Genomic DNA, 18,318 nt, shown 5'->3' on the forward strand with positions numbered 1-18,318 from the left:
TGAAGGACAACTGAATGGGCACTGAAAGGTGATTGAGTGCCAGAGTTATTTCATTCAGTCACCTTTCCAGACCTTTCAATCGACTGAATCGCATAGTCTTGTCCTGTACATACCCATGAAACAAAGATATACAGGGTAATTTCCCTTAACCTTTCTGGGTAAATAAATACTAGTATTCCAGTGTATTACACATCATGCAATATTGCAGGGATATATAGCCTTGCAGGTATGCAGAGAACATCTACAACAATCCAGCCATAAGATTTTGGGATACGCATGAAAAACTATCTTCTCAATGTGCCTTAGTGTTAAGCAATGAGGAAGGGATATATGTGCAAATGCGACTCAGGCGAGCATATTGGTCCAATGGAACGTTTTGTAGATCGCATTGGAACATACAAAACTAAGCCTGCATCGACATTACATACTATTGACACCTTTTCGTCATTCCCGCTGTCAGTCGCGTTCCGTCGCTACATTGAAAGGATATATTCCTATATTCTGATACTAATCTAATTTTCAAACATTGTTCCACAATCGGGGATAGAAAAACCTCATGGATTCTTTACGTAAGTATCATTCATAGGTTTGCGCTTTATCTTGTTATCTCTTATCTAGTTTTTAATTATATGCTGTTAACATTGATTTAAGTTGGTGCGTTAGATATTGATGCGTAAAATACACATATAATGCTTCCAATAATATGCACGTTTCACATCTGTATCATTTCATTAGATACATATAAAATGAAATATACTGCATACTACTAATTCACAATGACACATTAGATATGATTATGCTCCTTCATCAGATATAAAGGAAGATATAAATCAAAAGTAATTCACAAAGTTATTAAATATACTGAACACTGAAATTTAGAATAAATTGTCCAAGTACCACGTCAATTCATAGCGTGGACCTAGCACACATGAACTAAATGAACTTAAATTTGTACTATGTTGTTGCATTAAAGAATGAATTTCAATCAAATGCATCCATACATATCAAGCAATAGACATTCACTACCATTTATCTTTCACATTAACGTTGTGGTACACATCGGACGTATTGAACGATCAAACTAAGAAAATCAGAACGTTTGTTATAATTCAATTCCCGTGTCAATTTTTTGTTTGTCATTTTTACTATTGTTTAATTTTACATTGGCTAAATACTCTTTTAATACATTAGAACTCTCATCATTTTGAATGACAAATACGGGGAAGTGAAAACCGTAAGCCACGTGATTTTCCTTCTGATTCCGTTCAGTAATTGCAAATCAAAATAGTTACGTAACATCGATTAATATCATTTAAAATTTAACATTTTAGTCTTGTAGTTGGATATAGAATACTTCATGTATGAATGACTTCCTTGATTATTAAAGTTTGATGATATGTTGCGTGTTTTCATCTGGTAAGATTGACGAATTTGTGAATGTGCTAATATACATTGGAGGATGAAAATTATATATCCCAAACACGCAATTAATATCCTGAATATACTAAATTTGAGCTTGATAATAAATGTCATCAAGCATGGAATCTGTGGTATTATGATGAGACTATTGACAGAAAAACCCATTTTATCTTAAATGGAGGAACGTAGTCATCACTGTTTACTTTTCTACGTTTTAAATATTATATTTACTTCCATCAAATCATTTAATAATCTTTCTTACGCGATCTGCCCTAGATAAATCAATTATGTGTCAGAAAATGTTATCGATCCATAAAGATAATAGTTATCCTTGCGCTGTACAATTCCCTTTAAATAGTTTAGAAATCTAAAATGCAAATAGGGTAGGTAATTTTTTTATGATAAATAAGAGAAAATGGTTAAGCGCACAGAAGGCCTAAAGGTCACTATCTGTTCTGTATATTTAGACTAAATTTTAATATTCGGAAGCAGTAGAAAACACGATGTGTTCTTTAAAAAACGCAACTGTTCACGAAAATACCCTTACTGAGGAAAGACTTTGCATGGTATATGATATGCTACTATCTGATTGTTTAAGATACGTCCTAAAGTTAAAACTCCTCCATGCAAAAAAGGCAAGTTTGGTCCACCCCTTTCTGCTTTCCAAAATATTCCATTAGTTCTTGTATACAATGTAGTGCAAGTAATATTTGGAGAATTTCAAGTGATAAATTTATTCAATCTCTATGGACATATTGGTCCCTCCTTACAATGTAGTGCAAGTACAATTTGGAGAATTTCAAGTGATAAATCTATTCAATCTCTACGGACATACTAGCCCCTCCGTGGTACAAAACCCATATTTCCGGGGTCATAGATAAAAGGATACCTACTCCTTCTAAATATCCATTTTGTTTGAATTTAGTATCACTAGCATTAATGATGAGCAATTCAAATGTGTCACACATCAACCTATTTGCTAATATTTTGACCCCACCCTGGAGTCCGAACCTCTACCTCGAGGATCATGAAATTTACACTATTGGTAGATGCCATCCTGCTCAATTTTATTATGCATTTTCAATGTACTATTTTCTACAGATATGTGGTTGTAAAGAAGATGTATGAACATTGGTTAATTTGTGGTAGTTTGCGCATCACTGCTAAGGCCTAGGATTACATATGTCATGAAATTTACAATTCCCCCTTGTCCAAAAAATGTTTCGTATCAAATCAAGTTGAATTAAAAGAAGGATAGTTATCAATACATTAAATGGCGTTAAACACAAAGGACGAGCGACTCGTGTCACCTAAAACTTGGGATTGTATAAAGGCTTAAAAATCGGTGTATCATAATTCTGTGTCATTACGTTTAAACAAAATTTTACTTACATTTAAGTGCATTTACCTTGTATATGTATGTGCATATCTGATGAATTATCAAACATCTGATCATAAAATTTATTTTTCATCACAATCCGCTTATCTTTTTTTTATATCTATACTTTGTAGAATGCAAGATAAAACATAGTTCGATATAGCTGTTATAAGGACCGTGTATTGTAATATTTCATCATGTATATTTACAGAAATTAATAATGGAACACATACGTCAAACAGTGAACAAAAGATAAACAGCGAAACTGATGCCTGTCCAATTCACCTTGTCATCACAAACAATCCTACTTTATCCAACACTAATGCTTCATTACAGGAAGGTAACTTTACATTTTGTAGTTATCGGTATCTAGAGAAGTTGTGTTATACACGAGTCCGTTAGATAATATACAAACAATTATTAACTGCAAAGTAACAACCCAGCTTTATAACAAAGAGAATAGATTATTCACTTTCATTGTCATCCCTCATATTCATATAGCAAACTTCCATCATCTAGATGTGGTTTTATATATTACTCTGACAGAATATGGGAAAACATGTTCTGCATATGATTAAGTTCTAAACAGAAACAGGTTATTAACAAATATATTGATGTTATATACTAATTATTTGGTTGTTCTTTACATACTGATTTTATTAAGGCTTGTTCGATGAGGATATATGCTCCACGCCTGTTGTAACTGGTCAGCAAGAGATACTTAATTCTTCTAGGTATTTGGACCCTCCTTCGGTGTTCATAAGGGGTCCGTATTTGTCTTACTTCCATGCATTCTATAGAGGATTGATGCGATGACTTGTAAGATGTGATTGATTTTATTTGTTTTACATCCCGTCAACAATGTGCCTCTCATAGTGAGACGTCATCAGCTGTAGATGAAGTACCACAACTTTAGATATATGATTGCCGCTCAAGGCCGTAACAGTGTGGGTTCTTTAATATGCAACTCTTGTGGAATCACGGTAAATGTACCATCGATGTAAGGTTATATCCAAAAGACCCGTTATTCTCGCTGGTAAAACCAAGCATTTGGTAAAGTGACAGTCGCGACCTTTGTTTACGTCTTAGGTTTGACGAGGCTGGCACGAGAGGGGTTCGAACACACACTCCTTTGGTTACGAAACCAGTGATTCAGTTATGAACCATCGCGTGAAATATAGAAGGTGCATGTAGTATGCGAATAAAAAGCATGCACTGTATCATATTTATTATGATCACAAATATGAGCTATCAACATTTGAGTTTATTTTTTGTTTCGATTATGACACAATGTGTTTGAATTCAAGAATAAGCATGCTATATTTTTGTTTATGTTCTATAGATCAGAAAGAAGTTTTATACAACACAGCTCATACAAGAGGTAAACAAATATCAATTTTCCTTATTTCTAAATCCCTCTACACAAGTGTAACCACAAATTTCCTTCGCTTTGAAGAGGGTGGAATTCGAGGTCTTTAATTTACTCCGGAATAGATAAAATTAACATTGGTTAAAGTGTAAAGTTTAAAAGAAAGAAGTTTGATATAGTAATATAACATTTACATTTACAATAAATGAACTTGACTATTTTTCTTCATTCAACAGCAATGAAATCCGATATATGACATGAATATGAAGAATGATCAGATGAAAACTATATATCATAATTCATTGTATTAAGTGCAAGGTGAAGATAACGAACAGTGATCAATCTCATAACTCCTACAAGCAATACAAAATAAATATAAATATAACACACAAAAAATTCCATTCCATCTCATTGTATGTATTCTATGTATTCTATTCCTAAAAAATGTCCTTCTTTACATGCAGATGTTTAAAACCATGTACAAACAACTGCATAATTTTATCAATGATTTACCTCGGGTTCTTTCGAACGTAGTGGAAGTATTTCCGTTAAAGCAGTAGATATTAAAACCGCAATGAAATACATAATCCATACATTGTTTCTGTATAGGAAAGTCAGATAAAGAACTTTTATCTTAACGAAACCGTAAAAACAATGACTATTCACGAACACCTCTTATGAATTTTAATGAGTCCACAATATTTGAAATATATTTTACTGCATCTTTTTTCATAGGTGAAATTATCTATAGTATCATTAGCGTTTTATGATTTAAACAAAATGATCCCCACCCTCTATGTTAAGAGCATTGATTTGGGGTTAACGGTTTTCCCTGCGAAATATTCGTACATTAAAATTTAATCAAATGAGTAGATAGAATGTTTCACTATGCATTGAAAATTAATCAATATTTAAAAACTAACAACACTTTTTGTTTTTTATTTTAGGGACTGGTCCAATCTTATTATCCATAAGTCTATGCTTTGCTGCTATACCAGTCGTTATCTTTGGCGCAGAGTGGTCACATATTGCCTTCCAGGACAAAGTGGCAGTAGTGATTACCATGATAATATATTTCTCCATTGGAGCTTTGGCCGTTTTCCTCCTCTTCATATCCTTGTTAGTAAGCGCTTTGAATATCGCAACGCCACAAAATTGTGCTTTGGAGATATCTGATTTCTTGAAAGAGTTGAAGAAAAAGCAAGTCCCCAAAACAAATGCGGGGATGGTGATACAGTTTCTCTTATTTATTATTTTTGCTTGTGGATTCACTTTTAATACTTTTACGTATGCTGAACATCTCCACGATGGTCGTGTTGACCAAACTCTTCTAACATTATATTTAGTTGTAAAAATTACATTTATATGGACCCAAGTGATCGTGCTTATATTTCTACAATACTATGACAGACAGCTAACAAATGTAGGAAAGGTTCTACGGATGATCATAATTGTAACCAATGCTTGTAGTTGGATGAACGCTTATCTTTTCGAGTCATCGGAGATTTTTGAACATGGACAGAAATCCCCTAAAAACACCACGTCACTTTATAACGACACATACGAGAAATGTTTTGGAAATAGTCAAGAAATTCATGAAGTCATCTTTGCACCAGTTACTATTGAATATACGATGATGGCCATTGGATTTCTATTTCCAAGTGCATTGGAGGAGGTCAAATATAGAAGAAGTTGGAAAATGACTTTTTTCATAAGTGTCCTTTTAGTCATCTATGAAGCCGGTGTACTTGGATTTTCCTTACATGTCGTATTGACATGTACAGCGATTGACAACTTGAATGAAATACCCGTTGAATTTACATTTTATGTGATTTTTGTTGCCATTTTATTTGCGGCTATGATAGGACTTCTTATCGCATGCATAGTTCTGAAACGATTGTTCAAAATAAAGACGACCACTGACCAACACTTGCACATGCAATCTTTCATATTGTTGGTAACATCATTCGGGAACAATTTGTATCACCTTCTAAATTCCATTGCAGTACTGGAACTTGAATCTATTTCTTTCACCAATAAAACCATTGCCTTTGGACAAAACATTCTTGGCCTCATTCTCGCCTTTGTACAAACCTGGTTTCTTCTGGCAATCCGCAGATATGAAGTAACAAATGAAACAGGGAACCATAACAACGATAATAGACGTGCTTGCAATGCAAAGAATAGTCTTAAATATAGTTGCTTTGCGCTTGCAGTCATGAACTTTGGATTGTGGACTTACGGCAGCATTGCCGAAATTCGGGAACCCGTGTTTACATATTTACAGCACCAATATTATACAGGTTCTTCGTGGAATGTAATTCTAAAACTGATATTCCCATTGACCATTTTCTATCGATTCCATTCATCAATGGATTTCTTGCAATTATGGCTCTATTTTGCAAAGGACGTTTGAAAGATGTGATGGTTGTACGGACACCTTTAATAGAGACGTTTTCAATTTTATATGAGTAGATGGCGGTTGTTTCTGGACAAGTTAGATTTATTAGAAAAGCTTTACCATCACTGAAATATCAAATGAGTGTCTCAAGATCTTAACATTGATTTGATGATTTGCGTAATTTTTCGATTTATATATAATTAAGCACTGGATGTTCATTTTCAATATATTTCATTGTATGCGTACCAATATGTCACATCTAAAAAATCTTTACTTACATCGACTGTACATGTATGTGTGAATATGATTTAGAAGTGATTTTTTTTTGTTTCTTGAAATCGTCAGTTTAGTTTATGCAGTTGAACAACGTCGCGTCCTCAATCACTTTATATGTTGTGTGTGGTAAGGGCAACGGGAAAAGAAGATGGAATTTCATATAAAAAATTATGCAGACATCGTCATTCATGAAAAAGGTGAAGAAAACAAACAGTGGTCAATCTCATAATTCCTAAAAGAAATATAAAATTAAAAGTTTGCAAACACGAACCCCTAGACACACCAGAGGTGGGATCAGGTACCTTGGGGGGGGGGGGGGGGGGGGGGGGGGGGCAAGCATTACCAGTCGACCGGTAATACCCACCATGAACCCTATATCTAGATCAGATAAACGTAGTAATCCGTAATCAAACTCGGTATGTAAAGAACAGCTTAACAATTGGTATGAAACACGCCAGATTAATTTGGCTCCACTTTTTTGGCACGCTGTTTTTGGCTATAATTAGCTCCAAAACTTCATAGTTATTTCGGATTTCAAACATTTCGGTTGAACATCACTGAAGAGACATTATTTGTCGAAATGCGCATCTGGTGCATCAAAATTGGTACCGTATAAGTTTTACATTATGACCCCTGGGTCGAGGCCTCTGCTGGTGGACTGTTAGTCTCCGAGGGTCTCTACAGCCCAGTAGCTAAGTACTTCGTTACTAGCTTGAAAATACGGATGTATATTTAATTGCTGGGATAAAATTTAGAAATTCATTTCAAAATTAAGGATTATCTCCCTCATGCATAGCTCTTATCCTTGGACAAATTTGGCTCCACTTTTTTTGGCACGCTGTTTTTGGCTATATTTAGCTCCAAAACTTCATAGTTATTTCGGATTTCAAAGATTTCGGTTGAGCATCACTGAAGAGACATTATTTGTCGAAATGCGCATCTGGTGCATCAAAATTGGTACCGTATAAGTTTTACATTAACTACTTATAAAAAATGGGATAGTGGGTCACCCAATATATCTTTTTTGTCAGAACAAAATAATCAAAAATAATGGTCATTACCAGATAATGTGGGGAAAATGACCTCTGCTTCCCACTCATTTCACGTGCCTCATACATGTTTTCTTAAGCATGTCGACAATATATAAGAAAGACACGTTCACAAGAAGCATTACTTCTTTCATTGGGATATAATGTGCATGTATGTAGTATATATACATATTCAAAGCCAATATTTTTTCCAGATATATTGTCATAAATGGACAAAATGCAACATGTGGCGAATGTATAGTTGAATACATTCATTTACTTTATTCATAACTAAGAGGCAACTATCTGTCGGGATACATACTCCATATGCAAATGCGTCATTATCTGTTTATAGATCCGTCTATGTCTTAGTACCAGCATTTTCGTATATCAGGTATGCTACTTTATACACTAATCGGAAGCATTGTTTTCTAGAAGAGACATCAGACGATCACCCAGAGGATCGTCTGCACGTTTTGTCTTTCTCTCATTAAGTATTGTCCTCGCCAGGGTCTTGTGGTCCGGATTAGGGGACTTTATAGCAGAATGGATTAACAGCTGTACGAATGTGTCCCTCTGTAAAAGATTATTTACATGTAGATACACAATTAATGGTTGTACAAATCACTAGAAATGGTAATATGAAAGCAACACACTTCCATTTGAGAACATTACTGTCACTTTATAGTTAAAATTCTCCTCTTTTTCTAATTAGTCTGTTCAGAAATAACTTGATCTTTTTTGTTTCTTCGTACCTGTGCAATACTTCCTCCAATTGTGTGTAGGGTAGTTCGAATTGAGTTGAGGCAATTAGTTGCTGTTTCATAATGTCCCTCCTCAAACGCCGTTATTCCAGCACATAGCGGAATACCAACATCACGTGTCACTAGGGCGTTTGTTCCAGTGGTATCTCTAAATTGTAAATATGTATATTCACATATTCGCATGAACTAAAATGTACTGAATTGTCTCCAAAAAAAGAGCTTCAGTCTCGTCATTCAATTTAATGTTTTCATTTTCAAACACGTCTTCTGTTTCTTTAAATTCTACCCGGCACGGAAATTCTCTAGTCCATTTGACATTTCAACCGTTTTTGTTTATCTCTATTTCATAAGCCCTGATTTGTTTCTTCCCAACCTTTTACTTTTTTTTCTTTTGGGACATCTTTTCTTGAGGACGAGGGGTCATGTTTAAATATAGAGACATTCTCGCACATATGTCGTCACCGAAAAATGGCTGTTTATGACGTAATTTATTAATTTGATATACACTCTCTTATATTTGATTCAAATAATCTGGGTTTTTTTTAAGTGAAAATAAATTAATCTAAAAACATAACTTTACACACATTAACATCGAGTGGATGTCGTAAAACATAACTTCCGACCGCGCTTATTTATTAAAACTAAAAATAGAAATTGCGGTTCAAAATTGCTCGCGCACTCTAGTTATTCTCTTTTAGTTCAGAATAAAATATCTTATGGCTTAAAGTACAGTTTCTTGTTTATTTTTTCAACACGACCAGTCGGACTAGTAAATCGACATTTTACCTGACCGGACCTATCATTTAGTAGACTCGGTCGGTTAAACCCTGGCATATCAATTTGCGAGATTCCCCTAATTAGCCTAGATCTCTATACAGTGACACAGTGTATCGGTTGCATGACGTCACGGACACCATGATTTCTCAATGTCAATCAATGTCAATCCTAATGCTCAGAAATGTTTGACGATATTCGATACCCTGATCGACGGCGTGGCTTTAGCTTCACAATAGTCAACTTTCACAATAGTCAACTTTCACAATAGTCAACTTTCCATATTCTGTGTAGTACATGTATATTTCATCATCACCTGCATAATTATGGTGTTTAGGTTTTCCACCTGATTCGGTAGGCAGGCTATTTAAAGATAAGTTGATGTCACAGAGGTTTCTACAGTATCGTGTAAAGTCAGAATTTCGTTAAGTCTTGGTTGTTCAAGAAAAGTAAAATGGTATTGTACTAGCATATCACGATTCAACAATAATAACGTGGTTTTCTTTTCAAATATAGCTGCAAGCGCAAATTGATCTCATTTGTCAAGTTTTTACATGACCAAGATTGTTTACTATCCTTTCACATGTGTATCAGTAAACCATTCTTTAGAATATAACATACATTACTTATCACCTAATGATGAATCCGTACGAGTTCTGATATAATAAAAGTAAATCACGAATATAAAACGTAAGGATAACTGCTGATAGTCCAGTCACACCCCTTTACTTACTGATGCATACATGCATAGCATCGCATATCACATGTTTTAGATTTCAACGTCCATGAAGAAAAGTTGAGAATTCATTCATGATGTTAAATTGAAATTAAGAAAAGCAAATGTTTTCCCGTGAAATTTTATACTCTCTATGTATTTCGAAAATTCCCTTTACTACTACATGCATTTTGTATCGTTATTCTGAGCCAGCACTTTTTAAACCCTTCATAGCGAAGTTACATTATTTCCATAAATTTGTTTCGAAATACCCACTGAAGAAAGGAGAGCATTTATGTGGGGGTTTTTTCGTTAAGGGTTTAGTTAATTCTTTTTCTTTTCATCATGCGACGTTGGGGAATCTCCGGAACATCAGCAGTAATACTTCTTATTGATATTTATTAAATACTTTTTCAGAATTGTAAATTAGTATTTATAAGTACCATGAAACATCTAACTTCCGCACTCATCCTAGTTACTTGTACACCCAGGTGCAAAATGGTGTAAGATAGTTTATCAACACAGCAGTATTCTTACTTGCAAGACAGTTTATCAACACAGCAGTATTCTTACTTGACGAAACTTTTCAACTTCTCCAGCATTTCACTTGCTCGCTCTTTTTCCCCATTTCGATATAAAGTAAAGAGGATGTGTGCGTCAATATATATCCATCTGTGTTGTTCATAAAACTTGTCTACAAGTCCAAGGACACTTTTCCATCGCTGTGGAACTCGTACATCTATCAAACATAAAGTACCTTAAATCACATGCACCTAGTGTATCTGTTTAATGTGTACGACTACATACAATTACGTGCGTATGAAGCGGTAAAAAGAGAATGGAGAAATATAATTAAATTATTGATCTATGTTATAATTAATACCCCAACAGAGTTAGTGACATGTTTCAATAAATTGAATAGTCTGCAAAGAAACGCAAACTAAGGTACCAACCAACAAGCAAAATAAAATGAGTCGGTCATTTGAAACATCACACTAATAAACAAGAGGATATTGTCAATAAATTGTCAACGAAACTTTTAATTGGAAGTAATACGCAAATGTCGATCATTTTAAAGATTACTTTCATTTCCAAGAGAGTTGTAAATTACCGTAAATTGGTTATGATAAATGTGTACCTTCAAATGACAATCGATACAATAATGACGAAGCATCATTGAAATTTCCACCAGTGGCAGCTCGGGTTATTATCTGTAAAATCAAAGAGTTGAACACAGATTTACGAGGACTCTCATAACGGATACAATATGTAGATTCAGCTATGTAATTAATGGGTTTCAATGTTAATTAATTCATGGTATATTGTTTAATGTTCCTTTCGAGAATCTTTCACACATATGGAGACGTCACCATTGCCTTTGAAGGGTTGCAAAATTTAGGCTTATGCTCAGCGCTTACGGCATTTGAGCAGAGAGGGATATTTATCGTACTACACCTGCTCTAATAAGGGACCTCAGTGTTTGCGGTCATATCCGAAGGACCGCTCCTTTTAGTCGCCTATTACGAGACTCAAGGAGTACTGAGGACCTATTCTAACCCGGCTCCCTATGGGATTGTTTTAAACTTTGAAGAGGACATTTTTCCACTTTATCTACTTATTAAAGGACATTAATTTGAACGAATGAAAGTCATGAAATGTTCGGATAAGAAAACAAACTGAGACTGTATAAAATGAATTCAATGTAATACTAAGTATTTATATGATGAAGAACTGTCACACCAGGTCTGATTTTTGCAATTCAACCAAGTGTCTGAGGTCTAGGGAGTACTGTCTGGTGTGGATAAATGATTTGCACTGAACTGTACTGATAATCAGTAATGTTGAAATGATATGTATGCATATTTTTTATATCGTACAAGAAGAACAATTTTGTTTTGGTTTTTGTGTTTACTCCTACCCTCATCGTCGCTCCATTTAATTAACAGAACTTAAACATTATCATGATATATAGTTTACCTTTTCATCAAATATTTTGACTGCATCATCAAATTGTCCCTGAAATATCAAAAATATAAATATGCATACAAAAAATGCTAAACAAATCAAATCAAACATTATGTGGTTTTCTCTTGACTTGTAATCTTTGAAACAGAATGTACCTTTTCCAAAAGAAACAGAGCTTCGTGCCATGCTATGTGACAGGCCAGATTTGAAGACTAAAAAAGAAATACGTTTGACATTTCATTTTACTGGTGTATTTTATAATGACTCGTCAATTTTCATTTAGAATATATATAATTTGAGATTACTAGGTTCAATATTGTATCAAGCAGTGGTCTGCATTTATCTATTTCATTACACATACCTGCGGACATAGAGTATAGAAATGTAAAGCAGGAGCATAAAAAACGTTCAAGACCACGAAATGCAGACTCTGACAAATCACCGCAGTTCCCAGAACCTGTTAAAGGAATGAAATCCACACATGCCATTAGTTGCTCCTTACCTCCCAATATTTAGCTTTACTTTGAAGAAATGCCAAACCAGCATCCAGCATGCCCCTTTCTAGATGGATATGTGCCATCGTATGGATTGCAAATGTCTCCCCAGATGAAACTGCCAGGCTCTGTTCAACGAATTGCATCTCAGTGAATGATGCATTACCGGTATATTGCCCAACATATATTGCATACATTGTACTTTAAATATCTTTAAGTCGCATTATACACATAGTGCAATAACAGAACCGTGATCTATGGACCTGATACCGAAAAATAAAAATATATCCGATGATTTGATTATGAACCCTATGGAGCAACACAAATAAAAATACATTAAAAAGTAAACGCAAAGATTTCTACATGAAAGTAATTAAAATGTATCTCTTGTTTAGAGTAACACAAACCTTGTATGATTCTTGTTCGGCTTCCACGAGCTGTGAGTTTTCTTCGTGAGCAAAGGCTTTCCAGGCGAGGATGGTGCTATTGTACATAATGTCAATTATATATATATATATATATGCATTAATTCAAAATACAATTGGCCAATATATACAGATGTTTTTTTGAGACATTATCGCTGCAATCAAACAGTTACAAGTTTCAATTAATTGATGAAATGGCTCATGATGCAATGGAATCTTCAGATCCGAAGTAAAATGTTCGCGGATTACCAAGCTGTTAAACTTTAGCTGGTATCTGACTTTATAAATGTATAGGTAGTGTTAATGTATTGATATGTTAGTATTAATATATTTCATAAAAAACAAACCCCAATTCCGAAAGAGAACAGTCTGATTAAAATCAAACCTCTCTCTTCGCTTGATATACCGTGTTCTAATCATGACCTATCTGCACATAAAATTGACTCAAGAATTCTTGATTTGTGTGATGGTGTCAACAGAACATAAGCAACACAAATCAATCATTACATAAAATCGATACATAATTATGTCTACTAACAATACAGATTTTAAAAAAAGTTTAATAGTAGTAATGAAAATAAATAATGACCTTTTTGCGCTTGATATACGAAAACACTCATGATATCAAATTTGAGAGTTTAAAAGGGCATATTGCCAATTTGTATAATTTCTCATGATTTTAAAATGGTAGTTAAAATTGGGGGTGGAGATCAAAACTTAAATTATTGGTGAAAATACTGAATTTTAATACAAATTTTCGAGTAAATTGATTTAGACTTTTTAAAGAATCGGTGTTCTGTTTTAAAACTATTTCAACCAAAATTGATAATTTACAATATTTGAAGTAGTTCCAAGCTTCAACAACTTGTATTATGAATTATAAAACTGAAATACACGTTTATGGTATGAAAATAGAAGGTGTACTGGATGAAACAGAAACTGTAATATCATGCAGATTTAGAACTTTGTGATTAATCAATCCTTCCACCACAACATGAAGTCCCTGCCAAGCCCTTTTAAAATTTTAATTGATGCAAATAAATTAAAATGAGTAAGGTTCAGGAATAGATGTATATGTTTGCACCAATGGGATCAGTATTGAACCAGTTAAAATTTAGTTGTAGCATTCTACGCAGTTGTGCTTAAAATCTCAGGAACTAACTTCCTTAAAGTATTCAGTATTAAAATTCCATATAATAAAAACAATAATTGCTTGACCTTCAGAACAAAAGACTCGCCTGTATCCTGGTGTTTCTGAACTGTATGCCTCCACCACAAATTTCATCATGTCGAGCATTTCCTTAGACATCCCGAGTTCATAATATGTAAAGAAAGCAAACAGACACGCCATCAGGTCTGTTGGAGAATCGGTAAGGATATCTCTGTAAGTCTCCACAACTTGCAAAGTTTGTCTAGGAAAAAAAAGGAAATGTTTACCACATAGATTAAGCTTTTAATTCAATAAGTAACGAATGGTTATATGTTTATAATCCTAAAAACCCCTTATCTTCCTTCGTCCATACATATTCTAATCTTATACTATCAAAGGAATAAATTTTGTGATTCTCCGACTAAACGGTAGTACTTAGTTACTTCCCTGAGTTATCGAAATTTGTATCATTAACTTCTTAGATATACAATATCCTCGTAGTCTTTGGTGTTCAGGTCCTCGAACAGTCTGTTTGAATTTCCATGGGCACGAATTGTGTTCCTTTCTAGCTGACCTGTTTTTATATCGAAGACGTTTTATCCATAAAAAAATTCATTCCTACATCAATTCGATATATTCCTGTGAACTCGCGATAAAAGACATCACTCGGGATTATTTCAACTTTTCAATCATCATCTTCTCATATTTATGTGGCAATATTCCAATATCACCTGCATATGGTGTTTATTTCTCTCAACGAATTCAATATGTAAGAGCTTATTCTGCTTATTATTAGTTTTTGAATTAAGGTAGACTACTAACAAACAAGTTTATGGTGCAGGGGTTTCAACAGTCTCGTTTAAAATCAGCATTTTGCCGATTATGTGGTCGTTATAACGATCTAGTTTGCCAATACAGCCTTTCATTGGTTCAAGTGCTGTCTGTTTTATACCGATTGTTAGGTCGTTCGTGGCACAATGATTTTGACAACGGATAACTCCATTTACCTGATAAAGATATAGGACTCTGGACGGGTGATACCGGTCAAAATCAAATGGGCGTTCATCTGCTTAATGTACATGCATTCATTGATACATACATGCATCGAAAGAAAATTAGGGAGAAGGAGAAATGTAGGTTTGGCGAAAGGGGTTGAAGACTAAACCCAACCCCATCCACCCCCACCCCTGCCCCGGTTCTAAATCTTGCATAATGCACACAACAGAATAAAAATCTAATGTAGTGAAGCATTTCAAAACAGTATCGAATGGGTAGTACAGTGCAATCTTCAGTAGTTGTCGTCCGTATATCCTTTAGAATAACTAATTCAATTCCCCGCGCTTGCAAGGGTCCTCTTCTAGTTCTAATCAAGAGAATATGGACAAAAAAATTACAACCCACCCTTCTGTCACAAGTTTCAGGGCAGTCACGTGTTTCCGTTCTCTGTCTGTCACTTTCTGTTTCAGGGCTAGATTGGAGATCCCGTCCAGTGCCTTGGTTACAGCGTCCCTATCACTCTGAGAACCAGAATATTTCAGAGTATTCACCAAAACTTGACCCAAAACTTTAAAAGAAAAAACAACAACATGCTTTACCACAAACGTATTACATTGGATTTGTGTAATTTTGGATTCCTTTCACGAATGAAAGTCCCCTAATTTGAAACCACTAGAATAAATTTTTCAGGGCGGTGTTGATTACAGCTGTTAAACTACAGCTGCATGTAACTTAAGGGGTAAAAGGTCCATCAAAATACATAATATCATCGTACATATATATATATATATATATATATATATATAAAACTTAAGTCTGAAATATGGTCTGCAATTTTGAAACATTTTGCAACACGCTGTTTTGAAAAATTTCATACCCCACGAAAAGTCGGTTGCTATTTTCCTATGGTGTATAACAGGAGGAAAGGGGTATACCTCATCAATTAGAGTAATACTTACATATAGGTTGTTGTATTAAGGTTTTCAAACAAATGTAAACCTCACATATTATACAAATCTAAATGTACTCCTGTTCTGCTTTCTATAGACATGTAGCCAATGGTCAAATGATTAAATGAACCTTACAACAAAAAGAGAAAAAGCATCCGTGTAATGTTTTTAGAATGTACATTTCTCATTTTCTATCTATATTATAAGGGGATTGATTGTTTCAAATACACCAATCATGTCAAGAAATTCACCAATGTATAAAAAGCACATCCATTAAAAGTGAAGATAACGAACAGTGATCAATCTCATATCCCCTACAAGCAATACAAAATAGAGAATAGAGAGTCGTGCAAACACTGATCCCTGGATACACAAGATGTGGTATCTAGAAGGAGTAGGCATGTTTCTCTTTGTTAAAGAGCATCTGACAACCTACAGACCTGTTTATTAGAAACCTCCCAAATTAATCCTCCTTACCGAAATCAGGATCTGCTTCCATCATTTGTTTCAATGTATTTCCTATACCACCTAACTCACTGTTTTCGTACAAACTTGTCATCTACATAAGAGAGAAAATAAAATAGAGAAAGTACAAATAAATGCGATTATAATATTACAATATATTTACGATCATAATGATCAAAAGGTCACAGATGTCACGAAATGTATGGATGCTGTTTAATATATTTCCATCGCAATTTGATAAATAACAGCAACGTTTTATATCTTTTTGTTAATTTCATCATAACGGGAAATACAGTCATTTATTGCCCCTCTTCACATCAACAGACAATTTCGGAGACGCGGAATAATGCAAATTTGAAAGTAATATTAATATACAATATTATTTCTTTTTTCCCTGGTCCATTCAAAACATGTTGCACATGTAGCTCTCGAGTCGTCACCGGGTTTTTAAGTGCATGCACATGGAAGAGTAAAATGACAAATTCTACAACTTAAAGGGACTGGTTCACAATTTTTGATAAAAATAGTTTTCCTTTTTTTTATGGTAAACATCAAAAACTAATTTAATGCTGACAGCCACAATTTTGACCTTCTGAATGCAAGAGTAATAGCAATATTTTAGCCTTAAATCTGTGTTATGTAAACAAAGACCCAAAACTTTTTATGTATACAAACAAGTGAAATATAAAACATTTTAATTTTGATTAATCTCAAATTTGAACTTCTAAATGATACATTTTACCCAAAGAATGCTTAAAATGTGAAAGATATTAATACACTAAGATCGATATCCATTTCTTTTAAACATTTCGTAAACAACAACATACCGCAATTTTTGTTTACAAAACAAATAATAAACTCTCTAAAATGAGCTTCTGTGATAATGTATAACATTATTCCTTATGTAGACTCTTTTAAACACATTAGACAGTAGATTTTGATCATTAAAAGTGAAAAAGAAAATGTTAGGGAAAATTGTGAATCAGTCCCTTTAAATGCAATTTGATACCTGTATAATGGCTGCATCAAAGAATTTGCAGGCTTCGTCGCTAGAAGACGTCATCGGTAAATTGGAATCTATCCAACCCTGTAAGTACAGGAAATGACATCAGAGATAATTCAGGGCATTATGGTAGTTTATTATATCTTACCTTTCCAAATAATACATACCCATAATTCATTAAAGAGGTTGATAACAATATCAATTACAAATGAGTTGTTTAATACCATATTTAACTCGAAGCAGATAGGGAATTCCATAATTAGTACAATAGTAGATGTACTCTTAGGCTAAAAAGTCACACGTAATATCCGTTTCATTAAAAGGGGATTTTGATTAAACTTGGATATCAACTCACATGTAAAGCTTAATATTTATATTCAAAAACACCCTGCGTTAATTCAATGCTACATTTAAATTTCACAACAGTTGGTATTGCCCTGACAACGCCCCATATTTTCGATTCAGTAAACAAACATTTTGAAAGCGCAGGCTATGAAATATTTTTGTGATAAATAAGTCATATAAACACACGTTCGTACCTTACAATCTCTCCAACGAGTCGTCATATTTTCTCGCGTTTTCAGAAAATCTTTTATTTTTGTTGATATGAGCACGAATGGCCACACGTCCCAATTATTGAACAACGGAATTCCGCTCCAAGCGCTTACACAATCACAGTTTTCTGCTGAAATCAGCCAAGCGATAAAAAATCTGTTTACTATCACGTGCACGACTACGCAATCATG

General features: G+C 34.1%; 2 protein-coding genes across 3 annotated transcripts; one reads left to right on the forward strand and one right to left on the reverse strand.

The window, feature by feature from the left end:
- Window positions 1-375: 375 nt before the first annotated feature.
- LOC125655040 (uncharacterized) lies at window positions 376-6,886 on the forward strand. Its single transcript, XM_048885161.2, has 4 exons — window positions 376-569; window positions 3,009-3,137; window positions 4,140-4,178; window positions 5,114-6,886. The coding sequence occupies exons 1-4, from the start codon at window positions 557-559 to the stop codon at window positions 6,580-6,582; spliced, it is 1,650 nt and encodes a 549-aa protein (XP_048741118.2). The 5' UTR covers window positions 376-556; the 3' UTR covers window positions 6,583-6,886.
- A 1,122-nt stretch (window positions 6,887-8,008) lies between these two features.
- LOC125654265 (tetratricopeptide repeat protein 38-like) lies at window positions 8,009-18,309 on the reverse strand. 2 transcript variants are annotated; one of them, XM_048884122.2, is made up of 13 exons: window positions 18,112-18,263; window positions 17,579-17,656; window positions 16,582-16,663; window positions 15,560-15,722; window positions 14,247-14,420; window positions 12,991-13,066; window positions 12,592-12,711; window positions 12,245-12,301; window positions 12,102-12,140; window positions 11,263-11,335; window positions 10,698-10,863; window positions 8,627-8,783; window positions 8,009-8,447 (listed from the first exon to the last, which is right to left on the reverse strand). In XM_048884122.2, exons 1-13 carry the CDS (start codon window positions 18,136-18,138, stop codon window positions 8,283-8,285), a joined length of 1,377 nt encoding a protein of 458 aa, XP_048740079.2. In that variant the 5' UTR covers window positions 18,139-18,263; the 3' UTR covers window positions 8,009-8,282. The 2 variants fall into 2 exon arrangements, with proteins under 2 accessions (XP_048740079.2, XP_048740080.2); XM_048884123.2 differs by lacking the exon at window positions 12,592-12,711 and having other exon boundaries at window positions 18,112-18,309.
- Between the last annotated feature and the right edge of the window lie 9 nt (window positions 18,310-18,318).

Source organism: Ostrea edulis, chromosome 7 (assembly GCF_947568905.1).
Source record: "Ostrea edulis chromosome 7, xbOstEdul1.1, whole genome shotgun sequence".
In the NCBI taxonomy this organism is placed as follows: Eukaryota; Metazoa; Mollusca; class Bivalvia; order Ostreida; family Ostreidae; genus Ostrea; species Ostrea edulis.

What these genes read in the sequence shown, in the direction of transcription:
- LOC125655040 (XM_048885161.2), top strand. An exon ending in TAATGCTTCATTACAGGAAG is followed by an intron (nt 3,138 to 4,139) that starts GTAACTTTACAT and finishes TATGTTCTATAG; the next exon opens with ATCAGAAAGAAGTTTTATAC. An exon ending in CAACACAGCTCATACAAGAG is followed by an intron (nt 4,179 to 5,113) that starts GTAAACAAATAT and finishes TTTTTATTTTAG; the next exon opens with GGACTGGTCCAATCTTATTA.
- LOC125654265 (XM_048884122.2), bottom strand. Translation starts at nt 18,138, where the DNA reads ATGACGACTCGTTGGAGAGATTGTAAG. An exon ending in TTGATGCAGCCATTATACAG is followed by an intron (nt 16,664 to 17,578) that starts GTATCAAATTGC and finishes TCTCTTATGTAG; the next exon opens with ATGACAAGTTTGTACGAAAA. An exon ending in TCAAAATATTTGATGAAAAG is followed by an intron (nt 11,336 to 12,101) that starts GTAAACTATATA and finishes TTGATTTTACAG; the next exon opens with ATAATAACCCGAGCTGCCAC.